The sequence below is a fragment of the Elgaria multicarinata genome, chromosome 11 (genome assembly GCF_023053635.1).
Source record: "Elgaria multicarinata webbii isolate HBS135686 ecotype San Diego chromosome 11, rElgMul1.1.pri, whole genome shotgun sequence".
Lineage (NCBI taxonomy): Eukaryota > Metazoa > Chordata > Lepidosauria > Squamata > Anguidae > Elgaria > Elgaria multicarinata.
In genome coordinates this window covers 30,034,900-30,061,845 of record NC_086181.1, presented here as the reverse complement: position 1 = coordinate 30,061,845, position 26,946 = coordinate 30,034,900, and the positions used below count along the sequence as shown (strand labels likewise).

General features: G+C 44.7%; 1 protein-coding gene across 1 annotated transcript in view; it reads right to left on the bottom strand.

Moving 5' to 3' along the window:
• Positions 1-25,387, bottom strand: part of KMT5C (lysine methyltransferase 5C) — a 28,926-nt gene extending 3,539 nt beyond the window's left edge. Inside the window, exons 1-8 of the mRNA XM_063136884.1 lie at positions 25,322-25,387; positions 16,433-16,579; positions 16,116-16,281; positions 4,629-4,738; positions 3,973-4,136; positions 2,113-2,132; positions 1,066-1,202; positions 374-558 (exon numbers count right to left, since the gene is read on the bottom strand). Of these exons, the coding sequence (XP_062992954.1) occupies positions 374-558; positions 1,066-1,202; positions 2,113-2,132; positions 3,973-4,136; positions 4,629-4,738; positions 16,116-16,281; positions 16,433-16,542 (892 nt within the window). The 5' untranslated portion in view covers positions 16,543-16,579; positions 25,322-25,387. The remainder of the gene's footprint in view (positions 1-373; positions 559-1,065; positions 1,203-2,112; positions 2,133-3,972; positions 4,137-4,628; positions 4,739-16,115; positions 16,282-16,432; positions 16,580-25,321) is intronic.
• Positions 25,388-26,946: the final 1,559 nt, after the last annotated feature.

Sequence of the window (26,946 nt, the reverse complement as noted above, 5' to 3'; positions counted from 1 at the left end):
GCCTCAAAAGAGTGGTGCAAAACCTGTCACTGCTGCATCAACTCAACCTTTTGACACCAAAAGGTTGACACAGTCCCATAGCAGTGCTCTTTCGAATGGAGGAACACCAGTGTGGAGCATCCCAGTTTGTTTCTCCTGACCCTATGAAGTCAAAGGTGGCAGTCAGGCTAGTGCTACAGTGCCCTCTTCAACTCAGGGCAAGGTACAATCCTGCTTTCCCCATCACTAAGAGAGCTGTAATGGTTTGACAACACTCTCTTTGGCAATGGAGCAAGTGCTGAAGTGGAAGGTAGAAGACGGATGCAAGCTAGCAAGCCTCATCTCCATTACGTAAGAAAATCACCTCAGCAACACCATACCATACTCCACTCACCACGTAATCGTGCCCTCCTGCTCCGGGTCTTGCGTCCCACTTTCACACTGCGTTGGGCCAGCTTGCACGACTGGTTTTTCCACCGTTGCAGACGGCCATCTGTTTCTCTCAGTAGGTATTTCTCACTGACGGAGGTAGACTGCGACGGTGTCTGATTCAGGAGACGGAAGGCTCCTTCCCCCTTCCTGAGATGCAACAGTTGAGAATGAGGGGGGGCAACATAAGAACCCAGCCCTGCATTCATCAATAAGCTCTGCTTATTTAAAATATGTATATGCTGCCTTTCTGCCAACCAGCCTCCAAGGCAGCTGACTATTAAGAGAAAATTAAGACACTAAACTTAACAAGCTTTTTAAAAAATGGCACGGATAACAGAATGGAGACCACTGATCGACTATGTATATCCTCTCCCTTATCCTTAGGCATGAATGCTGCTCTTCAAAAGGTTCTGTGATGGCCGCAGGAGGAAATAGCACTCTCTCCAAACTGCTACCTAGCAACCAAATACAGGAGCAGCTCCATCCCTTGAGGGTGGAGCATCTTTACACCTGGGCAACTGGGCAGTCTGCGTTTCCCAACAACAATGGTGACTGATGAAGTCACTGGGGGAAGGGGGTGATGTAGAATGCCCTCATCCAGTCTCTCAGAAAGCCAAAAACACCACCCCAGCTTCCAGACCCCACAGCCTTCACCTTTCACAAGTGTAGCACTCGCACAATTCGTTGTTCTCCCCGAAGAAGCCGTCACCATAGAAGCATGTGATCTCATCATCTGGTTCGATGTCCCGTAGCACCTTAACACAGGCAGTGTTGCCATCCATGGGGACAAACTGCAGCACAGATACAAACAAAGAAGGAAGGGAAGGAGCAGAAGAAAACGGGTTGGGTGGGGGAGCCAGGAACGCCAAGGTTAAGGAAGTTCTTTTCTTTTGGAAGTGTTGGGGGGAATGCAACAGACTCCGACTCCTCTTCACAAATCCCATGTGACCCAACTCCCAGGCACAACTTCCATATTTCACAAGACACTATTTAGACAGGAATTCATGACATTTGGCTCCTACCACCTTCTAGCCTAAATTTCCCAGAAACCGCATACTAGGTGCAGAAATTTGGTTTCTTCAGGGCTTGAGCTATGGATAATTAGATCATGTTTCTATCTTCCATGATAGTGAAGAACTGTCTGGCACTCAGCATCCTATGAAGTGCAATGCATGGGCACTTTTAATAAAATCGCTTCACTGGCTGCCAATTAGTTTCCAGGCAAAGTATGAAGTGTTGGTTATTACCTTTAAAGCCCTATATGGTTTGGGTCCAGGTTACCTGCAGGATCACTTTCCCACATACAATCCACCCTGTACACTCAGGTCCTCTGGGAAGAATTTACTCCAGTCAGCCAAAACTAGGCTGACAACAATTACCTAGAGAACCTTTACTTCTGCCGCCCCCAGACTGTGGAACGGCCTGCCAGGAAAGATGCGTCAACTTAACAGCCTTGTCGAGTTTAAGGAAGTCATAAAGACTGATCTCTTCTGGCAGGCCTACTCAGAAGTTTAATATGTAGAATTGTTATTTGAATATTGTATCAGTTTTATATGTTTTTAATCAGTTTTATGCATTTTATGCTGATTTTGTATTTAATGTTGTTCCCTGCCTCGATCCAGAGGGAGAGGTGCGTAAGAAATAAATATTCTATTCTAATAATGAGCACTACCTCCCCCCAAATAAACTTAAATTACTTACCTTGCAATTTGGCCTGCAGTCTGAGAGGTTCCACAGCAAGGGGAAAATGCATGGGGTGGAGGAGGCAGGGAGTAGAATGGAGAGAGATAAAGAAAGGCAGATATGGGTTAAAGATAGTTCAGTCTACACATCACAGGTTGGAGAAGAGAAAATTCATATAGGAGGTTCCCAAGCAGACTCACATCCAGATGCTGATCACACTGAAACCAACTTACTTAAGTATAGGGTCTAATGTAGCACCCTAATAATCTCCACCTTCATTTTTTATGAAGGCAAGTTTCCAAGTCTTATGGTTTTGAGAAAAAATGCCTAAGGCCCAAACTCTGGGATGGGGAAAGCTAAGCAAGACTTCCAGTGGGTCTCGGGGGAGGCAGGAGAAGGCTTCCAAGAGAGTTGTGCAGGGGACCATTTCTTGCCTTCTGCAGTAGGGTTCACACAGCTGAAACATTTCACAGCATCATGACACTGTTTACAAGATTATTTGATCTTTTGAAGTCTTCACCAAGTTGGTCTTTCCAGCAACTAGTAACTCCGGGTGGTGGAATGGCCACAAAAAATGGCCACCACAAATAGGCCCTGTTCAGATGACACACTAAGCCACGGTGGATAAGCATTTTGAGCTAAACATTATGGCTTAGCATGTCGTGTGAACCATTCCTAACCATCATGGCTACATAACCACAATTTAAGCATGCTCACTACCCATTTGCTTAGCGTGTTGTCTGAACAGTCCCACTGTTTGTTAATGGGCAATTAGAAAAGCCAATTGTTAATGGCAGGGTGCAGAATTATATCTTGGTGGGCGGCTTGAGTTGCTCCCCACTGGGCTTTCTGAAGGCTGAACGACATCAGTGGGCACAGCCTTCTCTAAACATACTGTCATTGTTCCCCACCCAATCCTGCTACATTAAGTCATTGCCTACCTGCCCACCCCGCAAGACTTAATGCCTATTTTATGTAGTCTAGCCTTTATATTGGGGGTGGATCATAGCTCTGTGATAAAATGCATGTTTTGCATGCAGAAGGTCTCAGGTTCAATCCTGGTATCTCCATCCAAAAGGATCAGGTAGATGATGGGGAATTTCCTCGTCTCCAACTGGAGCAGCTGCCAGTCAGAGTAGACAATGTGAGACTAGATGACCAAATGTATTTCAGCTGCTATAAAGCACTTTCCTGCAGATTGTACCAGTCATTCTCAGTTGTTGAATAGACTACACTCCCTACCATATTAAATTTCTCAATTTTCTCAAGAACATGAGCTCAAACAAATGTCCCTCTCAACAAGACAGCTTATCAAAAATATGTGCAAAAACTAGCCTCAAGTAGCCCTGGTACTATAGGCCACCTGCCTTGATACTCAATGCCAACCTTTCTTGCTTCCTTCCTTTACTTGCTAAAATATCTGAAATCCTTAGCTAAGAAATTGGGTTATGCAATAATGAAAAAGCACAAAGGAACATTTTTATTTTTATTGCCCTGATTTGGGATCAGTATTACAAAATTTCACTGCACCCATGCTATCATGGAGCATCTCCTAAGGGGCCCTAGAGATGGCCAAATGGGGGGTGGGGGTGGGGGGTAAACAGACACCTTTCATTCAGTATTGGAATTTGCATTATAAAGTTACATTATACTATACTAGAAAAGCATTTGATTTTGTCATTGCTTTTGCCTCAATAAGATTGATAAGGAAAACAGTCTGCAATTATATATTCCATATTGATCAGAACTTTCTTAGTGCAGAAACTGAGGCAGGGGCTGAAGAGTTCTAGCAGCACTGTGGGAGGTGGGGAAAGTCAGAAGATCCATGGAAGAAGGATTGAGGTGCAGAGCCACAACTTGCTGGAAGCATCCACGTACCATGATTAATGAAGGCTGCAGGCCCCAACCAGAGCTGGGCACACTGTTTCCGTGTGGAGTACATGACGCTGAAGTCATTTTCACCTGTCCTCAGGAGGCTCTCATCTGGCTCAGTCAACTCTGCAATGTAGCCCTCTAGAAGTTCCAGCTTGTCGTTCTTTCTCCTTATGGGTGAGGAGGAAAAAAACAGTCTCAGAGAACAGCAATCCCCAAAGAAGTACAGTAAGCGAAGGCAATGCATAAGGTCATGTTTGTTTAACCTGGCACAGAGGTTGGGAAGAGGGCCTTCTCAGTGGTGGTGCCACTCTGGGATACTCTGGCCAGAGAAGTTCCCCAGCGTCTGCCTGGTGTTATCTTCAGCACCAGGTAAGAGTGTTCTTGGTTTTCACAGATCTTTAAAAGCTTTTAGAACTTTAAAAATGTTGATATTGTTTGAAATTCTGAGATTTGTTTTTAAGTCCTGGCTGCTAGCATTTTTAATCCTACATTTTATATTCCTTTTGTTCTAGTTTAAATTGTATTTCAATGTTTTTATTATTTATTGATATTGTAAGACACCCAAAGAATTTCATTATTGGGTGCCATATAAATAACTGTCTGAAAGGGGGAAAAATAGCAGGACATGTGGGGAGTGGGTCACAATACCATGAACCTACCATGATTTTGTGGAGACTACCCGGGCCCCGTTGATTTCCAGAGAATACCGACTGCAACGTTTGATGACAAAACCACTCTCAGGAAGGAAAATGCGAAGATAACGAAAGATCTGGGGGAAAGATTAAAAAAACAGCCCCCCTATCAGACCAGGCCTCCCAGGTTGTCCTCCCAATGAGACAAACACAGTCATCCTGGTTCCCATTCCACTCATACCTCAGATATCTAGCCAATTCTTCTCCTTTCCAAGAAAAGTCATAATGAGCCCATGGGTTCTGGGTTGCTTGTTACACACAGCAATAAGCCACCCTGGCCAGTCCACAAGTTACGCTACTGAATGGTAATTACACAACCCCCCCAGCACATAATTGGCAGGCATGTGTGGCATAATTATTAACAAGCCACTGTGAATCAGCTGTCGATCATATGAATCTAGTCAATATCTTAGTCCCCCTTCCCACCTGCAAGAACTCAAGCTTCCCTTAAAAACACTCATGAATCCTGGTCCTGTCAGCTATGCCTAAGTTATCCCCACAGGAATAGGTCCTTTAGATTCCCAACCTTATCCGGGGTTGTGTCAATTTACTCTGGATAATTTGTCATGCAGGACTGGTCTCCATGACTAAAGGTGGGGAGGGGAAAACCACAAGTCGATTCATAATGGCCTGGCCATTTTAGAACACTGGTGAAGAATTATATGCGATAGACAGGAGCACGCCAAGGCAGGTAAGAGTCAGTGTTAGCAAAGAAGGATTAGAGTAGGGCGAGGGGGGAAAAGGAGGACATAGAAATAGTGATTTTTCAGTTGTTTCCCATCTCAGGATTTACAGTTAACTAACATGTTATAGAGATTATTGGTTAATAAGCTGTTTGCTATTCAGTTCTTCAATAATGATTTTCAAGGTTTTTTGACAGCTGTTGCCTCTGCCTCTTCTTTGGGTCTGTAATAGAATTATACTGTAATCTCTTGCGGCTTTAAACAGAAAGTCCAAAGCACAGATAGGTAAGTGAGAAGAATGAGTCAAACAGAAGAAACTGTGCGGGCAAATCCTTTTGCGAACTTCTGTCCATAGTTCTTCCAGGACCCTATCTACTAAATCTAGTCCCTTAAATCTATTCTTCACTTCCACTGCATATTCATTAGGAATATTAATGAGCTCATATCTAACTGATCTGTGGGTCTTCCCTATTCTCTTTAGTTTGATTCTAAATTGTGCAATAAGAAGTTCATGATCTGAACTACAGTCAGCTCCAGGTCTTGTTTTTACCGTCTGTATAGATGTCCACCACCTTTGGCTGCAAAGGATGTAGTCAATCTGATTTCGGTGTCAGCCATCTGGTGAAGTCCATGTATAAAGCCGTCTTTTAGGTTGTTGGAAGAGAGTGTTTGCTATGCACAGCGAGTTGTCCTGGCAAAATTCTATCAGCCTATGTCCCGCTTCATTTTGTTCTCCTAGACCATGCTTACCTGTAATTCCAGATGTCATTTGACTACCCACCTTAGCGTTCCAGTCTCCTGTAACGAAAATAACATTTCTTTTTGGTGTATTATCCAGTACGTGCTGCAGATCCTCATAGAACTGATCTACTTCTGCTTCTTCAGCATCTGTGGTTGGGACATATATTTGGATCACTGTGATGTTAAATGGCTTACCCTGAATTCGAATTGAGATCATTCTATCATTTTTTGGATTGTATCCAAGCACTGCTTTAGCCACTTTATTATTAATTATGAAGGCTACTCCACGTCTTCTGTGATCCTCTTGTCCACAGTAGTAGATCTGGTGGTGATCTGATGTGAAGTGGCCCATTCCAGTCCATTTCAGTCAATGCTTTTAGAACGACAGATAAACTCCATTGAGGAGTGATGTGTCTTATAGGAGGAAACAGATTTTTCGCCCCTTTCAGGAATTGCTTGACTAATGGGTGAGTAAAGACGGAATGTCCTTGGATTGGAGGATGAGTGGCAGATAGAGCTGCTAGGTGGACCCGCAGTGAAGAGTTTTCGAGGCCAGAATCGACGAGGTGTTTGAGAAAGAGGAGGATGTCCTTAATGGAGGAGTTCAGAGGGTCGAATCCATGTTGTTGAGTGAAGGATACGAATCGGCGGGGTTTGGCTCGATAGGTCTTCCTAGTTGCTGGTTTTCTGGCTGACAGCAATATGTGTTGTATTTGCGGTGGGAGGTCTAGTAATGGTTGTTGATCCTCCATGCAGTTAAAAGTAACGTTTGGAGATCTGGATGGTGAATGTGACCGTTGTTCATTGTGATGAGACTCGGTGTCGAGGATAGATGGATGTAGGTTCGGTTCGACATGGATAGGAGAGGTGCAAACCAAGGTTGGCGAGGCCACCAAGGGGCTATCAGGATTGCCTTCATTGGCTCTATCCGTAGTCTGGCGATGACTCTGTTGAGGAGAGGGAAGGAGGGAAACATGTAGGCGAAGGTGTGTGCCCACTGAATCTGGAAGGCATCCCTGAGAGAGGATGTGCCTTGCCCAGCTCTGGAGCAGAACAATTGACAAGCAGTGTTGGTCTGCGATGCAAAGAGGTCTATGACCGGAGTCCCCTTCGTTGGAAGAGTTTGAGGAGGATGGTCCGGGAGAGTTCCCACTCGTGAGTTGGAGAGAATGTGCGACTGAGAGTGTCCGCAACTTGGTTGGATTTTCCCGCGATGTGGAGAGCAGTTATGGAGATGTTTTTGGGAATAGCCCAATTGAAAATATCGAGGGTTATTTTGAGAAGTGTAGGAGAACGCGTACCGCCCTGTTTGTTGAGGTATCACACGACTGAGGTGTTGTCGGATAAAATTAGGACTTGTTGGTGCTGGATGTTGGGTTCGAAAGCGAGAATCGCTTTGTGAACTGCTAGAAGTTTGAGAACGTTGATATGTAGGGCCCGCTCGTTGGTGGACCATCGGCCTTGGGTCCTGAGATGATGGGCGTGGGCGCCCCAGCCGAGGTTGGATGCATCGGTGGTGATTGTGATGGTCGGTGGAGGCTGTCGGAATGGCATGCCTTGGAGGAGGTTGTGAGGCCGAGCCCACCACAATAGGGAGGAGTGAACCTCTGGTGGAATGATAAGGTGAGTCCGACGGGGGTCAGTGGAGCCGTTGTAAGCGCAGAGAAGGTAAGCTTGAAGGGGGCGCATTCTTAAGCGTGCCCATTGTACGACATACACCGCGGAGACCATGAGGCCAAGTAGACGTTGGATGGCCCACACTGATGGAGAGGGGCAGTGACAGACGGTGTGTGTGTTGGCGATGAGAGTGCGTGCTCTTTTTTGCGGTAGATACGCTGTGGAGGTTTTTGAATCTATGTCGACTCCAATGAATGAAATGCGTTGCGCAGAAAGATTTGACTTTTCCACGTTGATACAGAGACCTAAGGAGGTAAGGAGGTCGAGAGTATACGTTGTGTCTCGAAGGATTGTAGATGAAGATGGGGCTGTGAGAAGCCAGTCGTCTAGGTAAGGAAAAATTGTGACCCCTTGGGTGCGGAGATGTGCACAAAATGGTGCCATGCACTTTGTGAATACCCTTGGGGCGGAGGAGGATCCGAAGGGAAGAACTGTAAATTGAAAAACTTCGGCGCCGATGGCAAAGCGAAGGAGTTTGTGGTGTGATGGGTGGATTGCGATATGGAAATACGCGTCCTTGAGGTCGATGGAGGTGAACCAATGGTCGTTCTGGAGGAGGGGGAGGATGCAGGCTAAGGCGGTCATTCTGAATTTTCTCGGAGCAATGTATGTGTTGCGGTCTCTGAGGTCTAGAATGGGACGCAGTCCGCCATCGGCCTTCGGTACCGCGAAATAGCGAGAAAAGTATCCTCGACTGATGTTGGTGGAAACTCGTTGGATGGCTCCTTTGCTGAGGAGGAGACGAGATTCGTCGATGAGAGGTTGCGATGGGGCAGTAACCCTTACGGTACCGAGGGGTGGGAGGTCCCGAAGTTCGAGATGATAGCCTATTCGAATGATGGTAAGGACCCATGTGTCGTTTGTGATGTTTGACCAGGCGTGATGGAAAGGTTTCAGAATGGAGCCGAAGATTGGTATTGTAAGTGGTAGTAAGTGGTTGTCAAAGACGACGCTTGGGAAACGGGTCCAATTTGGAGCGAGGTTGACGAAAGCGTGGTGAAGGTGCTTGTCGTTTCGGTTGATTGAATTGTTGTTGATAGCGATTAAATTTGTCATGGTGGTGTTGTTGTTGATGTTGTTGTTGTTGGTATCTTGGCGGAAAGGAGGTTTGCGGGCGGTACCATTTCCTTCTATAGGAGGAATGGAAGGAAGGTTGGGATATTCCCATTTTCTTTGCTGTGAGGCATGCTTTCTGGATGGTGTCCATGGCCTCATCAGTTGTTGAATTGAATAGGCCATCGCCATCGAACGGGAGGTCTTCGATTCTTGAGCGGGTTTCAGGGGTTAGGCCAGCAGCGCGAAGCCAGGCATGGCGGCGAAGGGCAATTGAGCCAATCATGGACTTGGATGCGCAGTCGGTTAGATGACAGGAGGCATTAAGTTGAAGCCGAGAGATCTTGGATGCTTCGGTATGCATCCAAGAGGTGCGAGCTCTCTGTGGTCATCATGAAAGTGGGAGGTAAGGGATGCCACCTTATCCCACAGAAAAATTTGATAGCTTGCCATAAGGGCGGTGTAGTTGGCCACTCTAATAGTGAGGGCAGCTGAGGAATAGAGTCGCCTGCCCATCATATCAAGGCGGCGAGATTCCTTATCGGAAGGTGTTGTATGAGCCTTAGTGGATCAACCCTGTGAGGATTCCACAATGACGGAATTCGGCTTGGGGTGGTTGAAAAGAAAAGAGGCATCCTTTTCTTGTACTCTGTAGAGGCTTTCAAGTCGCCTGGAAGTGGATCCCAGAGCTGCTGGTGACTTCCAAGACTGACGAGCGGTGTGGAGTAGTCTTGGAAAGAGTGGTATCGATACCGGAGGCGTGCTATCGGCGTAAGCGGAGTCAAAAATAGGATCTGAGATTTCTTCAGAGGGCTGTTGAGCATCAATGCCCAAGGATTGTGCCATGCGAAGAATTTGCTCGGTAAAGTGGTTGGTGTCATCGGAAGGAGATGCCTGCTCAGTTGTATCTACGATATCGGTAGGTGATGGGATCGATCTCGGTACCGATACGATGGAGGAGGAATCCGATCGGTAATAGTTTTCAGAAGGAGACGGTGACCTCTGTTGATCCTGTCGCTATGGTTCTATTTGTAGAGAGCATTGTAGCGACACGAATCTAGGAGGTACTGGTGGAGGTGGTGGAGAGCAAGGGGAGTGTGGAGCTCGACGTTCACAGTACGGAGGACGATGATAAACACCAGTAAAATCTTGGTCTCGACGGCGATCCGGAACGTGAGACCTCGGCATGGACCAATTGGAGTCGGAATCCCAGTCACAACACAGGGATCGTGATCTGTGGGATGGAGCTCGAATCACTAATTGAGTAGAGATGTGCTGCTCATAAGGTTGTTGAGGAATAGGGGCCGGTTGGGCCGACGGGATGGCTCTAGAAGATAGTGGTGAGTCCCGGAGCTCGCCCTCTGAAATCGACGCTGTAGGTGGCGGTACCGAGGGGATCGGAGGCGAAGTCGGTGGCGGTGCGGGCGACGTTACCGACGGCAATGGTTGTGGTTGTGGAGTCGGAGGGCAAGATGGTGGATGCGCCTCTTTCTCCCGACGAGGTTTCTTCCTTTGCTTTCCATTGTCCGTCTTGTGATCTCTTGCCCGTTTGGACAGCTTTTTTGCTGTCGTAAGGGTGCGGGATTTGTTACCTGAAGATAAAGCCCTTTGCTCCATAACAGGAGATCGCGGGAAGGCGGTCGATGTCGAGGCCTGCAGCATGGGTTCGTGAACCGTCTCAAGGGCCTTTTTCCAGAGTAGAGCTTTGAGTTGGTCAGCTCTATTGCGGCGAGATTGCCTGGATAATTTCATGCAAAATGGGCAAGTTTCGACGATATGTGACTCGCCCAGGCATAGGAGGCACAACGAGTGCCCATCTGAGAGAGGAACCTTCCCGTTGCAGGAGGGGCACCTCTTGAAAGGGCCTCTATTATAGTCAGACATAGAGAAGGGGAAACGAAAGTGAAAGAAGTAAAGAAGGCTAACACTAACACTAAATTAATATATATCTTTTTATATATATAGGAAAGAAGAGAAGAGGAGGAGGAGGAGGAGGAATATAGAGAGAAAAAACTCAGCTAAGTATTTTTCAAAGAAGAGCGAAGCTCCCAACACGCTGGTAGCAGCGCGGTCGAAAAGGAACTGAGGAGCATGGCGGGACCCCCTGGACATGCGCAGTAGGATGGTGGGCGGGGCTCCCGCCAAAAAGTCTTACTCAGCTATTGAAGTTCCCGACACTGGTTTCGCGCAGGCGCAGAAGCCATAGTGTGTGATGCACAGAGACCACGAAGAAGAAGTAGAAAAGTTGTAAGTCAATTTGGAAGGAGCTTCCCATAGAGAAGCAAGAACATGGAAGGAAGACAAAAAGCAAAACAAAACACAGCAATCCACATTCTGAATGTCCAAGTTACTAAAGAAGTTATTTTCAAGGATGCACGCTAGGATTCACACTAACCAAATTATTGAAGAAGGATGCAGGGACCCACAGACAAAGCTCCTTACTCTGCCCTAACAAGAATTATTTCAGGCAATTAAAAAACTGGTGCCCATAGACAATGAAGAAGCTAATAAAAGTTTTGGGAGAGAAGTTTATGAAGGAGTATTCAATGTTTCTCCAGGAAGGATTAAAGCCATTGTTGAGGATAAATTCAAATATGGCACTGTGTGACTTAGACTGGGTTCAGATGACACTATAACCCACAATAAGTTAAATAAGCCACAGTGCTTTATTTAACCAATCCTGGGTTATCATGCCATCTGGTGTGTGTGTGTGTTAAATCCATGATGGCTTATTTGGCCAAAATAACTCACACATTGATAACCCAGTCTGCAGTAGAGGTTATTTAACCCATCGGTGTTATCACGGTGGCTGGTGGTCACTGTGGCTTATTTTGGTCACCTACAGAGTTGCGCGGCAAAAGCAACTCAGATCACTGCACCTCGCAGGCATTCTCTCTGTAATGGAAGTAACTTACATGGGCTATTTCAGCAATGTCTATGACGGGAAACACACAGTTGTGCTTTAGTGTTATAGCACTTTAGCAAAAGAGCACAACAGCACTCCAAAGCGCACTATTGGCAATGGGAGGAAACCCAAGAAATGGGAGAAAAGGGGTGTATTTGCACCACCCCCTTTTTGGTGCACCCAGGATTTTTACTTCTTTGTGTGTAATCGCACAGGGTTTTGATGGTGCCTCCCAACTAGGAGAGGCCATGTATGAAGCTTTGTCCCAATCCTGCAAACTTCCAAGGATTTACTTGCGCCACTCCTTTTGTGCACCCAAGGCTTTCACTCCTTTGTGTGCAATTGCACGGGGGTCTGATGGTGCATTGGGTGCCTCTTGACCAGGGGAGGCAGTGTATGAAGCTTTATCCCAATCCTGCAAAGGTCCCAGCACTTTAGAACCACAACCCCATTGTCATGCTGGATTAAGCCCCTATACTTCACCCCACACTTCTCCCCTCTCATTGGGATAGTGTAGGTTAAACCAGGCTATTGCAATGTTGTCAATGGGTGAAACAGCGCCACTGCTCGGGTGAGAGGACTGCAGCATGACAGGGTATGTGGGATGATTCAGATTACACCGAGTAGTCCAATAAATTATGCACAGTAATTTATTTGTCCAATTGTGTGGGAGCTAACAGTAGCTTATTTGTTGTGCATAGTTTACTAAGGTATCATGGCTTAAAATGACATCAGAACCCGACATTAAAACAGGAAACTACGGTGCTTTGGAGCAGCTGTAGCAAAAAGCTAGAGCATAATGCTCTGTCCTTAGTAGAAGCTACACTTCTGAGTCACTGACAAGGTAAGTGTGAAGTTAGCACTGAACTGAAGTACTCAAGTGGAAATGAATGGAGAAGAACTCCAAGAGCTGGCGGGCTTGCAACAAAAGATTTGGCAGCTTGAGACAGATTGTTAAAAAAAAGTAGCAGACATGGCAACAGCAACACTAGCTTGGTAGGGAGTGGGGAAAGTTCAAGCCCCACTGATCAGTTTGACTCATATTAATCCAATTTGTCAGGGTTGTGGAGAACTGGGCCATATCCTGAGGAAACGTTGGATGTCAAAAAAAACCAGAAGTTTGCCCATAGACAGGTCAATCATTTTATGCTGCACCAGACAAAAGTCCTTATATCAGAAGCCACAGAAATAAAAAGGCACATGCACGCTGGGACAATTATCGAAAGTTCAGAAAATGCAAGTGAGAAGAAAAAAACAGGCAAATAAGCTGCTTTTTTTCTTTTAAAAGTGCTGCTCTTTTATTTGGCTGCTTGGATGTGTTTTATACTACCATGTTCAACTCACAGATGATAAAAATCTCTAAAATAAATACCCCTTTTTAAACAATAAAAGCCCCTGCCAAAGGAAGTGAGGCAGGTGGCTGCCGGGAGGAGGGCCTTCTCTGCTGTGGCACCACGGCTGTGGAATGAGCTCCCTAAGGAGGTTCGCTTGGCACCTACATTATATGCTTTTAGACGCCAGGCGAAGACCTTTTTATTCTCCCAGCATTTTAACAGTCTATAAATAATTTTGAACTTGGTGTTTTAAATTCATAATTTTGCATTGCTGCTGTTTTTATCTGGTTGAGCTTTTATATTGTATTTTATATTGTGGTTTTATACTGTTGTTTTATACTTTGAATGTTTTTAATTTTTGTGAACCATCCAGAGAGCTCCGGCTATTGGGCAGTATAGAAATGTAATAAATAAATAAATAAATATTTTGGATATACAAATCAACTAAATTTTTACAGTTTCATTCATCCTGAAAATATCACAATTTATTTGGGTGAAGGATCAGAACTGTCTTCCTTTTTTAAAAAAACAGTTTGCTTTGTGGATATTATGGGGTTAAATATATTTGGTGGGTTTCAGCCAAAAAGTCAAAAATTTAGTTAACGGTTATTGAACTCAGAATATTGATTCAGGAAGACAAAAGTTTACAGAGGGCCCAAGAAAGTAGGGTGCCTGCAGAAGAAGAGATAAAGAAGTAGGAAGGGAGATCAACAGATAAAATAATGAGATTGGCAAGATTTTAGTTGGATGTAGGAGTCATTATGTCTTTGCAGAAGGAAAAATAATACAGGTTTGCAGGAGGTTCAAGATTCAGTCAGAGGATTGATTCAGGAATAGAAACTTAGAGCAAGGTGCACAAGAAACTATCCTCCTGATTGGTTGGAGGGGAAGGAACAGGTTATTTTTCAGATATAAAGCCTGTGGTAGAAAGGCAGGAATTCTCTCTGAGAGAGAGAGAGAGAGAGAGAGAGAGAGAGAGAGAGAGAGAGAGAGAGAGAGAAGTATCCAAAAGATCAGAGAGAAAAATCACAGTGAAAAGTCCAGAGTCCCAGAGGAGGGAAAGAGCTGCTGCTATAGAAGTGGTTAAGAGAATGCTAGAACCATGACAGTGAGATACTGCTGGAAATGGACCTGGAGAAAACACACAGTCCCATTAGGTTAGCTGGATGCATTTAGCCCTGGTTATTTTATTACCATACTGCTTTGCGTGTGTTGTATGTATCTATTTAGAGACAAAAACTTTTCCCTATTAACATTTTTTCAGTAAACTTTTAAACTTGTTTGAAACTTTGTGGTCTCTCTTTGCTGGGTTAGTCACCACATATCTAACAGCCAATCCCCATACTACTTAGAAGTGGATACTTGTGACCCAGGAAGTGTTAAGATTGGTTTGGTGGAGGCAGCCAGAAGAAAAGATTTCCTCCTCGTTACAATGGGAAAGGCCACTGACAGGCAAGGGCAAAAAGGAGTGGAGGACACTATTTTGCCTGGTTTCATTTCCACAGGAGAGGGAACAGAAGAAGTTGGTTTCTCAAAGTTATATTGCAAGAGATACATGAAAAATAGAGCCTTACCTGAACAAATATGCAGAAGCCAAAATTAAACCCGAGAACAGACAGAATAAAACCAGTTAAACTAGAAAAGAACAGACATCTCAAGGTTTGTAGACAATATCAGTGTTCAGACATAATGATAAATCAGAATTGCTGAAAATTCTGGCTTAGCGTTCATAAGCAGCATGATCATGCATGCTGCCCAGACACGCAGTCTGAAGCCACAATTGAAAGTTGGCTTCCCATTTCTGGTTTGTTAGGAGAGTGACAAGGCAAAGCTCAGACATAAAAGGAAGCTTTTGCTTCACCATTAGTTTGTGGCTAATTTAACCACTCCTGCAGGCGGAAGGAGCCCACAATCCTGGCTAATTGCTGTGTCTGAGCACAGACACTGTGCATCAGTCTTGGAGACATGAAGTCAAGTATTCACAAGCCCCTCACCATAAGCATAAAGAGATACAATAATTGCAGGGGAACATTTATTACCTCTTGAGAAGACCAAGAACACCAAGCACTAAGAGCTGCTTAGGAAAGCCCAGGAACAAATCAACAGGGACTAAAGAATTGCATCTACGTATTCAGTAAGAGCAAATAGAGGAGAGAGGCTTAATTCAAAAGTAATATATATTGCTATATTTTAATTTTAAGCTGCTGTGTCAGACACATACCATTATAAGTCTGTAATAAGTGCAATATGCTAGGCCTTTTGGGATGTTGGTGAGGAGATGCTTGTGATGGACAGGGCATTGTAACGCAGATAGTCAGGAGGGTGAGTTAAAGCAGGATGACAATTGGCCAAACTAGATGTGAGACAACTGCATGTCCACTGTACATTTTTGGGACTACCACACAATGTGTGGAGGGTGGGGAATGGACTCGTTATACAAATAGGAGCATCTACAGCAGGAGACAAAACCCACCTTGCTATCTCACTAAGCCACACTTTGCTCTGTAACTCACTGCCCAGCTCACATCCAGGCCAGGCTGGGGGGAAAACTCCCTAAAACAGTAGAGCAAGGCAAGGTGAAAGTGGCAGATTTCACTCCCCTATCTTGCACACTCCTTTGTATAAAAAACATATGCTTTAACCCAGGGGAGAGTTGCCCAATACAGCCCAAAGAGGGTTGGACACTCTGCGCGGCCTCTCCCTTCCCAAACCCTGCCCTCTGGCCTGGAAGAGGAATCCTCATCTCCAATTGATCCTGCAACTTCCAGCCAAGTCCCTTCTCACTCACACTCCCAATGGAACAAGAGCAAGGCAAAAATGACTCAGTCAGCACTTGCAAGAGTCGTCTCTTGCAAGTTGCATCCAGAGAAAAGGCGAGCATAGAAATAGACTTCTCAGTTGTTTATAGTCCCAAGATTTACTGTTTGTTATTATTAACACGTTAGACAGATTATTGCTTAACTTCATACATCTGAACTAAAAATTCCTACCTAAACCCTTGGAAGTTTTGACATCTTCCCCACCCACCCACCGCTCAAACAGCCAAGAGACAGAGTTGTACGTGAGTCTTGAAGGCAGCCTCCTGTTGACGGCTCCGGTTCGCGAAGTAGTGGCAGGCCCATCCACCCTGCATCAAGGCCTGGTATGCTGCTTCTAAGTCCTTGCGCTTCCGAAAAGCTTCTACTGCCTCCCGCAAATGGTGCTTCCTTCTGATAGGTGGGAGAGGGCTGCAGGAATGAAGGAGAGAAGGATCTCCTTTGAAACATACTGTTCTCTTTACCAGCACCTCAGTTATGATGCCCTAATATCCCAAGCCCCATAACTCCTGCCTTGTGTTGAAACCTAAATTTTCTCAATCTTTAGGAGCCCATCCCTCACCTTACGTTCATCTTATGGGTCTTAAAGCTGAAGTAGGAGTCGAGAATTAGTGTTGTAGCCAGGTCATCATTCTCACACAGCTCCTTTGCAGTCACCCGAGTGGAACCCATCTTCCTTCCAGAACCATGCTGTACTCAGCCCTGCTACCTGCAGGAGAGAGGCAGGACAGTTCAAAACACACATACAGGCAAACTGAAGACCGAGTCTAAGTTCCATACTTAGATACCAAAATTCAGATTGGAGATAATGAATTATGTAGAAATACTTTGTCCATAGACACAGAAACCACAACCATCTTTGCTGAATTTGGACACCCTCGACTTCCTACATGCATACACACCAGAGTTTGTTTTCAAAACTCACACTACTAGAATTGTTCCAACATACTAAAAACTAAGCCAATAGTATAACATTCTCAATCATATTTACATACAAGTTTTCTACTATGTATCACCATCATAACTGAAATACAAACACAGCAACAAATCACTAAATTTGGTTATGGGCTGGACTAGGGAGAACAAACTGAAGTTGAATGCAAGCAAAACTGAGGCACTCGTTGTGAAGGGTCCTAATTCTGGTATTGAGGTATGACAACCAGTTCTGGGTGGGATCGCACTCCCCCTGAAGGAGGAAGTTCACAGTTTGGGGGTGCTTCTTCACCCAGCCCTGCTCCTGGTACCCCAGCTGAAAGCAACAGTGAGAAGCACCTGTGATCAGCTTCAGCTGATATGCCAATTATGCCCATTTCTGGAACATACAGACCTGGTAATGTGGTGCAGGTGCTGGTAACCTCTAGCCTTGATTTCTGTAATAATGCGCTGTACTTGGGGCTGCCTGTATATTTAGTTCAGAAACTGGTACAAAATATGGCAGCCAAGTTGGCCTCCAGGACATCCCATGGAGACCATATAACACCAGTTTTTAAATCTTTACACTCGTTGCCAACTCCTTTCCAGTCAAAATATAAAACACTGGTTCTTACCTTTAAAACCCTACATGCTCTAGGTCCAAGGTACCATAGGGAGCGCCTCCTCCCCTATGTTCTAGTCCACCACTTAAACTTCTCAGAGAGTCATGACAAATGTGTAATTGGAAGTCACACACCAGAGGACCTTTTCCTTTACCGCCCCTAAGCTATGGAATGACCTGCCAGTTGAAATGTGCCTGCTGACCTCTTTGAATGTCTTTAAGCAGGAATTAAAGACTGTTTTATTCCGACAGGCCTTCCCTTTTTAGAATCGTATTGCTGACCATTTTATATTGTTTTTATGCTGTATGGTCTTACTGTTTAAACTTTTAAAATTGTTTGTAACATTTTTATGCTACCTATATGCCGCCTAGGGTATTTTGTAGAAAGGCAGGGTATAAATTGAATAAAGAAGAAGTAGTCATTATATTATGATGGACAGATCTGTGACTAACAAATAAACTGCATTTATCATTTTTTTAAAAGTGTCTTTATAATGGATTCTTAGTTATTAGAAAACTAGAAAGACATCTGCGTGCTAGACCTTATGAAGCCACTTAGTTGGAGCTCATGCATATACTTGATCTAACCCACCATACCATGAACTCTTAAGAGATATGAAGACCTGGAAGGAAAATCTTCCCATCCTCCTAGCTTTTTTTATTTTTTCCCTATGGCTTGAAAATGTTCAGAACATTTACATCACTAGTCTGGATCCAATTCATTAGAACCAACCCCATCTCTCCACTGTCCCCTCACCTCCCAAATTCACTTTCAACACTCCTACTCAGGTATTTTGTCTCATTCCCCAACAGGCTTTATTTCTATACAGTCCCTCTTATAAACAACCCTGAATTAATATTGAACACTATAAACAAATAGAACTATACAAACCATACCACAATAAAAAGTGCCACCACAGAATCTGAAATCAGTAGGACTCACGTTTTAAGGAAGTATACAAAAAAGGTCAAAGATTACAGAATATCAATTGTACAGAACTTTCTGAGGAGAGGCCTTTCAAAGAATAGGAGCCGCTACATACTCCTAGCCAACATCTACCCCACCTCACAGAGGGAATACCCAGGTGATCTCATTGAGCCTGGCAAGAGGCCTTCTTCACTAGAGGTCCATAGACATTAGCTTGGCTTACTAACCAGTCTTGTTTTGTGATTGCTACCAACCTTCCCAATCCCACCTTGAGCTCTCAAAGGGAGAGGAAAGAAATATCCTTCATTCACACTGGGGAATGGAGGCCAGGGATGAAAAATCTCTGACTCATGGGCTGAACACAGCCCACCAAGCTGGCCCATCTGACCCACAAAGTCCTCATGCGAGGCCCCTTCCTGAAGCCCTGCCTCAAGGAAGGCAGAGGGGACAGGAGAGCAACTAAACTGCAGCCTTGAAGAGTGCTACTCAAGGAGCTCAATAGGCTTCACTCAGCCCTCCCCTTCACAGGTCAAGAAAGAGAAGGGGGAGCAAAGTTGACTTGGGACTCAGCCAGCGCCAGCCAAGTACCTTTGCCCACCACCCTATGCGGGACAACAAGCTGCAGTCAAAGCAGCTGTTCACTTGGCCAGCATTGGAGGTAGGTACCGTATTTCTTCGATTCTAAGACGCCATCAATTGTAAGATGCATACTAATTTCAGTACCACCAACAGAAAAAAAGCTTTGATTCTAAGAAATAATAAACACACCTGCAATTCTAAGATGCACCCCGTTTTTAGAGATGTTTATATGGGGGGGAAAGTGTCTTAGAATCGAAGAAATACGGTAAATTGTAAGCCTATGAGGCAGAGTCTTGCTATTTACTGTTTTACTCTGTACAGCACCATGTACATTGATGGTGCTATATAAATAAATAAATAATAATAATAATAATAATAATAATAATGGCATTGCTCCTGTTTCTTATTTTCTCCAAACTGTAACATATGGAGTAGCTCAGTGGAAGGGATGAGAGCTGCTCGGTGTCCCTCTTGCCGGATAACCAAAATTGCTGACTTTGGGTCATTTACGAATTAGACCAAAGGAGACAGGACTGGAAAATGATTACAAGTTCAATGGGCATAATGTCAAGTGTTCCCCCAATCCCCGCCCCAGGATTAACCTGGCACAGCCCAGGTTGCTTAGAATCCCTAGGTACCAATATCAAGTGCTTACATTTCCAGGCATGAAAACAGACACTGATGCCTCTGTGGAAGACATGCTTCTCCTGACACAATGTAGGAAGAAGTTAAATGTGTGAGCTTCTAAGTCACCCTCTTGCTTTCAGTTGTACATCAGGGCCTCCGGGACATGGCTCACAAAGGGAACTGAGGTCATGTCATTGATGGCCCTCTACATGTTGCTCCAGACAACACTCATGACCTACATTTAGAAATAGACTATAATCACCTCATTGCTTTGCTCAAGGATACAACTCTCTCCATTGAAGAAGCGATTCTCAGTTAAACCAATCTGAGGAAAATGTAGCCAGACCTTAACACAAGTAATTGGGACTCCTTGGTCCTAACTCTAGGTCTGCCAGCTGATTCACTCCCCCCATTTTTAAGTGATCCTACAAGGGCTGTTACATCCCAAGAACAGCTGCTGTATTCTATACCACATCCCTGAATAAAGCTCTTCTTCCATGTTGTATCATTAAGGAGGGGCCCATTTCCCCTGCAATATTTAAGACAACATGTGAGCAGACACACTACATGAGAAATATTACCCACTGTGACATCCACAGAAGCCTTACCTTCCTCCTTATTTTGGCACCATAAGTGGTTACTCCACAAGTGAAATGTCATGGGAGCCTGTTTGTCTCAGCCTTAGCACACAACTCAAACCAACCTAAAATAGCCTAAGAAATCACTAGCTGTTACCTGAGCTAACCAAGCCCCAATAACTCTTAGTATTATGGGGAAGAAGTCTGACTGAAATATCAAGTCACTACTCTACCAGCTCCCAATCTCTGCCTACACAACTCTGTAAAACAGGGATGAGGAACCTCTGACACTGACACACACACCCCGGGTGCAGCCCCTTTGAGTTCCCCATCAGGGCAGCAAACTTCTTGGTACTGTTATCTCGCATAAGAAATAAGAGAGTATTTAAAGGTAATTAACAATTCAATACGCTGTAGTACAGAGCTACTGCATGGAACTGAGGCTCACAAACTATCTTAAATTTGTTACAATGGTTTAGATTTACTCAGTCACTGCTAACAAATATACACATTCAAAAAAAGGAAGGCAGTAGTATGAATAATCTAATGTTACAAAGTGCCCAAAGCACACTACTTTGTTGTTGTTTATTCGTTCAGTCGCTTCCGACTCTTTGTGACTTCATAGAATATTATCCATCCATCTTGCCCTTGGTCGGCCCCTCTTCCTTTTGCTTTCCACTTTTCCTAGCATCAGCATCTTCTCCAGGATATCCTGTCTTCTCATTATCTGGCCAAAGTACTTCAGTTTTGCCTTTAATACCATTCCCTCAAGTGAGCACACGATATATAGAGAGATAGATGGTGATCATTGACCTTATTTACAAATATACCTGATGCATCACCTGCACAGTCATAGATGGCAACCTATTGCCTAATGAAACTGTGCATACAATTTACTCATGAGACAATAATCTTTTTACAATAAATACTTTTTGATACACAATAAATAAATAAATACATACATACATATACCACAGTCACAGTTTTTAGATACAGTCAAGTGCTGGTAATGACATCAATGTAGTACTGTTTCAATTATATTTATAGTACAAAATTGTGTTTATTATTTTCTTGATTCTTATCAGCATTATGAACTTGACAGGTCTCCGGTTTTATTATCCTGTTTACGCATTAGCTTGACGGAAAAAATGCAACAAGCGACGAGTCAGCTGAACCCCGGTAATTATTGTGGGGTAGACCCTCCAAAAATTATTGTGGGATCGAAGCCTCCAAAATAAAAAACAGCCAGTCTCAAGCTCATAGACCTGTCAAGTTCATAACGCTGACAAGAATCAAGAAAATAATAAACACAATTTTGTACTATAAATATAGTTGAAACAGTACTACATTGATGTCATTACCAGCACTTGACTGTATCTAAAAACTGTGATTGTGGTATATGTATATTGTGTATCAGAAAGTATTTATTGTAAAAAGATGATTGTCTCATGAGTAAATTGTATGCACAGTTTCATTAGGTAATAGGTTAACAAATATACACAGTCATGAAATTGACTAGAACAAAAGGCTGCAGGTTGCCAAGATCTGCTTAGACCGGTTTCAGACATTCATGTAGGAAGCAGCACACATGCAAATCATAGCCATCTACCAGAATAGGGAGAGACTTTTCCTCTCCTTGTGAGGATATCTATATTCAAAGAGGAAACTGCTTTGAATCTAATTTTCCTTTCCTGAAAAATAATGTACCTCCACAGCAAGTACTATAATGTTCAAAGCTAACGTTTGCCTACAACTTCCAGTGGAAAAGCCACAATAGTCTGTTGCAGAAAAATAACATCTTATGGCATCTTACAGCCTAATAAATTTATTATGGCATTAGCTTTTTTGGATACCCCCCAGGTTCATCAAAAATGTCAACAAATATTTAGGCCATAACAAATTTCTTAAGTCTTCAAGGTCCACAGCTCTGCAAAACACTCTTTGGGGGTGGGGAACGTCCTTTACAGACTGATAAGTTTGCAACAGAAGTCTATTTACATGCAAATTCCTGCTCAACACATGTGGGCTAGAATTCCTTGGCTTTTGTTTTACAGAAAGTCAAAATAGGCTAGCACAAATTCTCAATTTGTTTCACACTTCCTTCCTGTCCCATTTCCAAGTACTGCCACAGAAAGAAAGTTAGATTTCCTAAGACATTGTTTTAGGCAGCTTGCCAATTCAGGATGGCAGTGTCATTTCAATTACATTCTTATGTGATTCTTTATATCAGTGGGTAAGGGAACAGATATCAGTGTCTGGTTACCCTCACCTATTGGATGATTTTGTTGGTCAATTATTTGCAGTTGTGTTCAGGCAAAGATACTCTCAAGATATCTGTCCTGTAAGTTCCAATGAATTATTTTGTTTATAAAATAAACAAGATATGCTATAATAGTTCTAAAGCAAGTTGTGTTGTCAAACTCCAAACTGAGAAGACCTGAATTCAAATCCCAGTTCTGCCTTTAAGTTCACTAGATGAGCTTGGGCAAGTCAAAAACTTCCTGTTAGAGCAGTACGACAATGGAATCAGTTACCTAGGGAGGTTGTGGGCTCTCTCTAGGGAGGTTGTGGGCAGCTGGACAACCATCTGTCAGGGATGCTTTAGGGTGGATTCCTGCATTGAGCAGGGAGTTGGACTCGATGGGCTTGTAGGTCCCTTCCAACTCTGCTATTCTATGATTCTATGATCATAAGTCCAACCTATTTTATAAGGTGCTGTAAGAAAACAAAATATAATTCGATATGCACCCCTTGAACCCATCAGAGGAAGAATTAAGAATCTTGTACATGCCAACGGGCTCTATAAGTAATAAGCAGCAATGATTAATAATTATGGGTGCAATCCTATGGCGATTCCTGTAAGCGTCCAAACTCCAAGGCTTACGGGAAACCTATCACAGTAGGAGGAGCAGCAGAGACAATCTTCACCTCCACCTTCTCCTGCTCTGCATTTTGGCTAAATGGGCTTTTTTGCTCGTCTAACTGGGGTGCATCAGAGTGCAAGGGAAGAAGGCTGGGAAGGCCTGAGGATATAGCTTCCCCAGTCACCTCCCTGCCCACCAGCAAGCTCCCTTTACAACCTCTGAGAGGCAGCTGGCAGTTCTTCCTGCACTAGCTGCAAAGAGGAGGGGGAAGGAGCGGGCATTCCTTCATCCGCAGCACCATCTGTGTCCTCATATTCAGGAATCCAAATTATTCTATGCCCTCCCCTAGACTGTCTAGGAGCCACAGAATCACTCAAGGTCTGAATATGTGTAGTAGGTGCCTTGCACAGGGTTCTCTGTCATCCTTCAAACAGCGCCCCCATGATATAGCACCCCCCCCCCCATTACCAATATACCAACATCCCCTGTTCTTCTCCCACATTTCGCCTTGCTTTCATTCTCAATCTTTTAGGGGCAAGACTGCAGACCAAAACAGATGCAACAGCAGCCACTTACTCATGTAACTGTGTGACATATAGTTAAGTGCACTAACTACGCTAGTCAATTAATTTGTGGAGTTACATGACAACACTTCACCCATTCAGGTCATTAACCCTGGCTTGCCAGTAGAGTGCCATGAATGGCAGTTTCACACAGAGTGGCATGTTGTGGGTGATACTTACATGGGCAAGCGCTTCATTGGTGCCATCGTGTATTCAGGTCCTGACTAGAGACTAATGACTAGCAAATAGGGAGCTGTCTTATACCAGGATAGACTTTGACCTGGTTCACACGACATGCGTGCCTTATTCAATCCATGGGTTTGCATATCCAACATCCACTTGGGGGTTGTCATGTCGTGCGAACTCAGCGAATGTGGGTTATCTGAGGGTTACTCAACCCTCACATAACCCACTCTCAGGTTCGCATGACATAACAACCCCCAAGCCAGGGTGGTGGTGGTTAGATATGTAAAATGGCAGTCACATGTGCCACAGCCTCACCATGGATTAAATAACTCATGGTGGGCTATCATGTCATGTAGACTTCCTGTATTGTTGAGTACTTAGCCCAGTATTTACTCTTATTGGCAACAGCCCCCAGGGTCTCAGGCAGGGAGTCTCTCATCAATGCACTAGATAAGATGCTTTAAACTGGAGTTGTCATGCAAAGCAATTACTTTACCAAAGTGCTATGGAAGGAAGAAAAGTGCAGGGGGGGGGGCGCTAGTGGTGTTAGAGACTGTCTAGGGAAAGAGGGAGATACATTTAGACTATTTCTATACCACTTTCTCTCAACGTGGTTGTGTGAGAAAGAAAGAATGAAATGCCCAACGTGCCCACACAATGCTGAAAATGAAAGGGGGGCAATGTGAAAGAGGATCCTTCAATGAAGGGGCACAAATTTAGGATGAAAGACGAAGTGCGGGGAAAGAAAGGGGGTGTTTCTTTGGTGTTTCATGGGACAAAGAATTATGATCGAGAATGGAAAGGAAAGGGGGTGTCTCTGGTGCTTTTGAGAGGGACACTTTCCGCGGGGGAGATACCGGGATTGAGGAGGAAGGGAACTATGGGGAGGGAACGGGGGTGGGGGGTGTCTCTTTGGTGTTTGAGGGAGGAGCTGCGTCCAGATGCGGAGTGCTGGAGACTGACTGGAATGAGGCTCAAGCCCCTTTTCCCCCCAGTCTCTCCCCTCACATAGCCCCTTCTCCTTCAATACACGTCGACGAGACCCCTCCATCCCCCCCTCACAGACACTCCCATTTCCCTCCTCTCACCTCACAGCCCCCCGCGAGCGCACAGCCCTCGTCACTCAACCACCCCCACCACCACTCCCGCGCGCGCGCCACCTCCTTCTCTCCCCCACCCACGCGCCGGCCCTCCCCAACGGACTTTTCCTTCCAACCGCCACTTTCCCTCCACGTTCTCTTTCTTCCACATACCTGCCTGCTCGAGCGCTCTGTTTCTTACTCGGCGCTCTTACTGCACCCGCCTCGCACCACGCGCCCGCCCTGCTCCCCGCGCTATTTGCCCCTTTGAAAGCCTGTCACTTCCCGGCCCCGTTCGCGCGACGCGCCGTTGGGCACGAGCACCCATCAATCACAGGCAGTCCCGCCCTCTCCCCGTTGTGCCTCCATTGTGCCCCTGAAGCGAAGACGGCCCCCCTCCCGCCCGGTATGCTCAGGATTGATTGGGTCGGAGGGAGATGCCGCTCAAAACTTGTCCCAGTTTGCTATTGGATAGGATAGGCGGTTCTCGCTAATAATCCTTCCCTCCCTCACGTTAGATAGAGACGAGTCTCAGCCTATTCGATAAAGCTGTTGCCTGTTAATATTACTCCCGCCTTCAAGAGTCGAATGAGGACGCGGCCCGGCTCCTCAGCTCCCGATTGGAAGAAGTTGTTGTCTATCAAATTTCGTGCGTTCCTCCTTCAGTCGCGCCCTTTTAGGAGAATCTCTGACCCTCCCAACTCTATGCATGCTAGGCCCCCACATACATTCTGTCCCTCCTATTGGATATTTGGATGTCAAACTACAGTTACTGTCCATTCTGTGAAGCCCCACCCTGCTCGTCCTCACTGGCCAAATAAGACGCTCATCAATGCTTAAAACGAGCCTCCCGTACCCATTGGACCATCCATTGCTCCCGGCAGCCAGCCTCCACTTCCTCAGTTCCTATTGGATATTTGCCACTCTTGCTACCCATTGGCAAAGAATCGTGCCCGTCGAGGTTTTATTCGCCTCAGTAGCAATTGGGGAGGGGTAAACATTGACAGCTCCTCATTTCTTACTGGGTCATTTACACTGTCTGTTATTATTGATCCCGCCATTTTGAAATTTCCCGCCAGAAAGCTGCCACTTCCTATTGGTCTACCTAATCGGTTGGGTTTTTTTCTCTTTCACTAGGCCAATCGTACTGGTCAAATTGGCTGTCACTCAAGAAACTCCCGTCCCTCATGATTTACTCTGGTCTATGAAGTTCCGCCTGCTGACGGAAATAAGCTTCATAGAGATAGAAATAATAAGAATCTCACACACGCTGTGCTTAGAAACAGTTTCAGGCTTCGATATAACTTTCTCCCCCTTCTCCCTCAGGGCGGAAGTGAGAGCTGCGCTAGAGAAATCAATTGGGAAATCCTGGATTTCAACACAGCTGTGCTTTGCCACCAGCGTGTCGTCGTCGTCGTCCCCCCCCCCAAGAGACAGGAGTTCTTGCCCTTTCCAACTCACGTCGTAGTTCACGTGGAATCATATGTATCATACAGCCCTGATACAAATAGGCCGCCTTGAGGCCCAGCATTGGGCAAAAGGCGGGATACAAATAAATATAATAATAATAACAGTGTGTGCAGTTCTGAGCACCGCACCTAAAAAAGGATATTATAGAATTGGAAAAAAGATCTACTAAAATAATGAAGGGGTTGGAGCAACTCCCCTATGAGGAAAAAATACGAGATCTGGGACTGTTTAGCATAGAGAAAAGGCAAATAGGGGGAGACATAATATAGGGTGACTATATTTATTTATTTATGCTATTATTATTATTATTATTATTATTATTATTATTATTATTATAATAATATTTATTTGTATCATGCCTTTTGCCCAATGCTGGGCCTCAAGGCGGCCTTACAAAGTTTAAAACATACATTGTGGGGGGGGGGAACCATAAACATTTAAAATACACAACAAAATTATAAGACATTAACATAGATGGAGGGCCAGATTATTCTCCAAAGGCCTGCTGGAACAAAAAAGTTTTAGCCTGCTTCCGAAAGCCCATCAGAGAGGGAGCCAGCCTAGCTTCCTAGCTCTTTATGCCAACATTCAGCCAAAAAAGGCTCTCACGGCGGCTTACAAAAGTATTTCTTGACAGACCCTGCCCACAGGCTTACAACCTAAAAGAC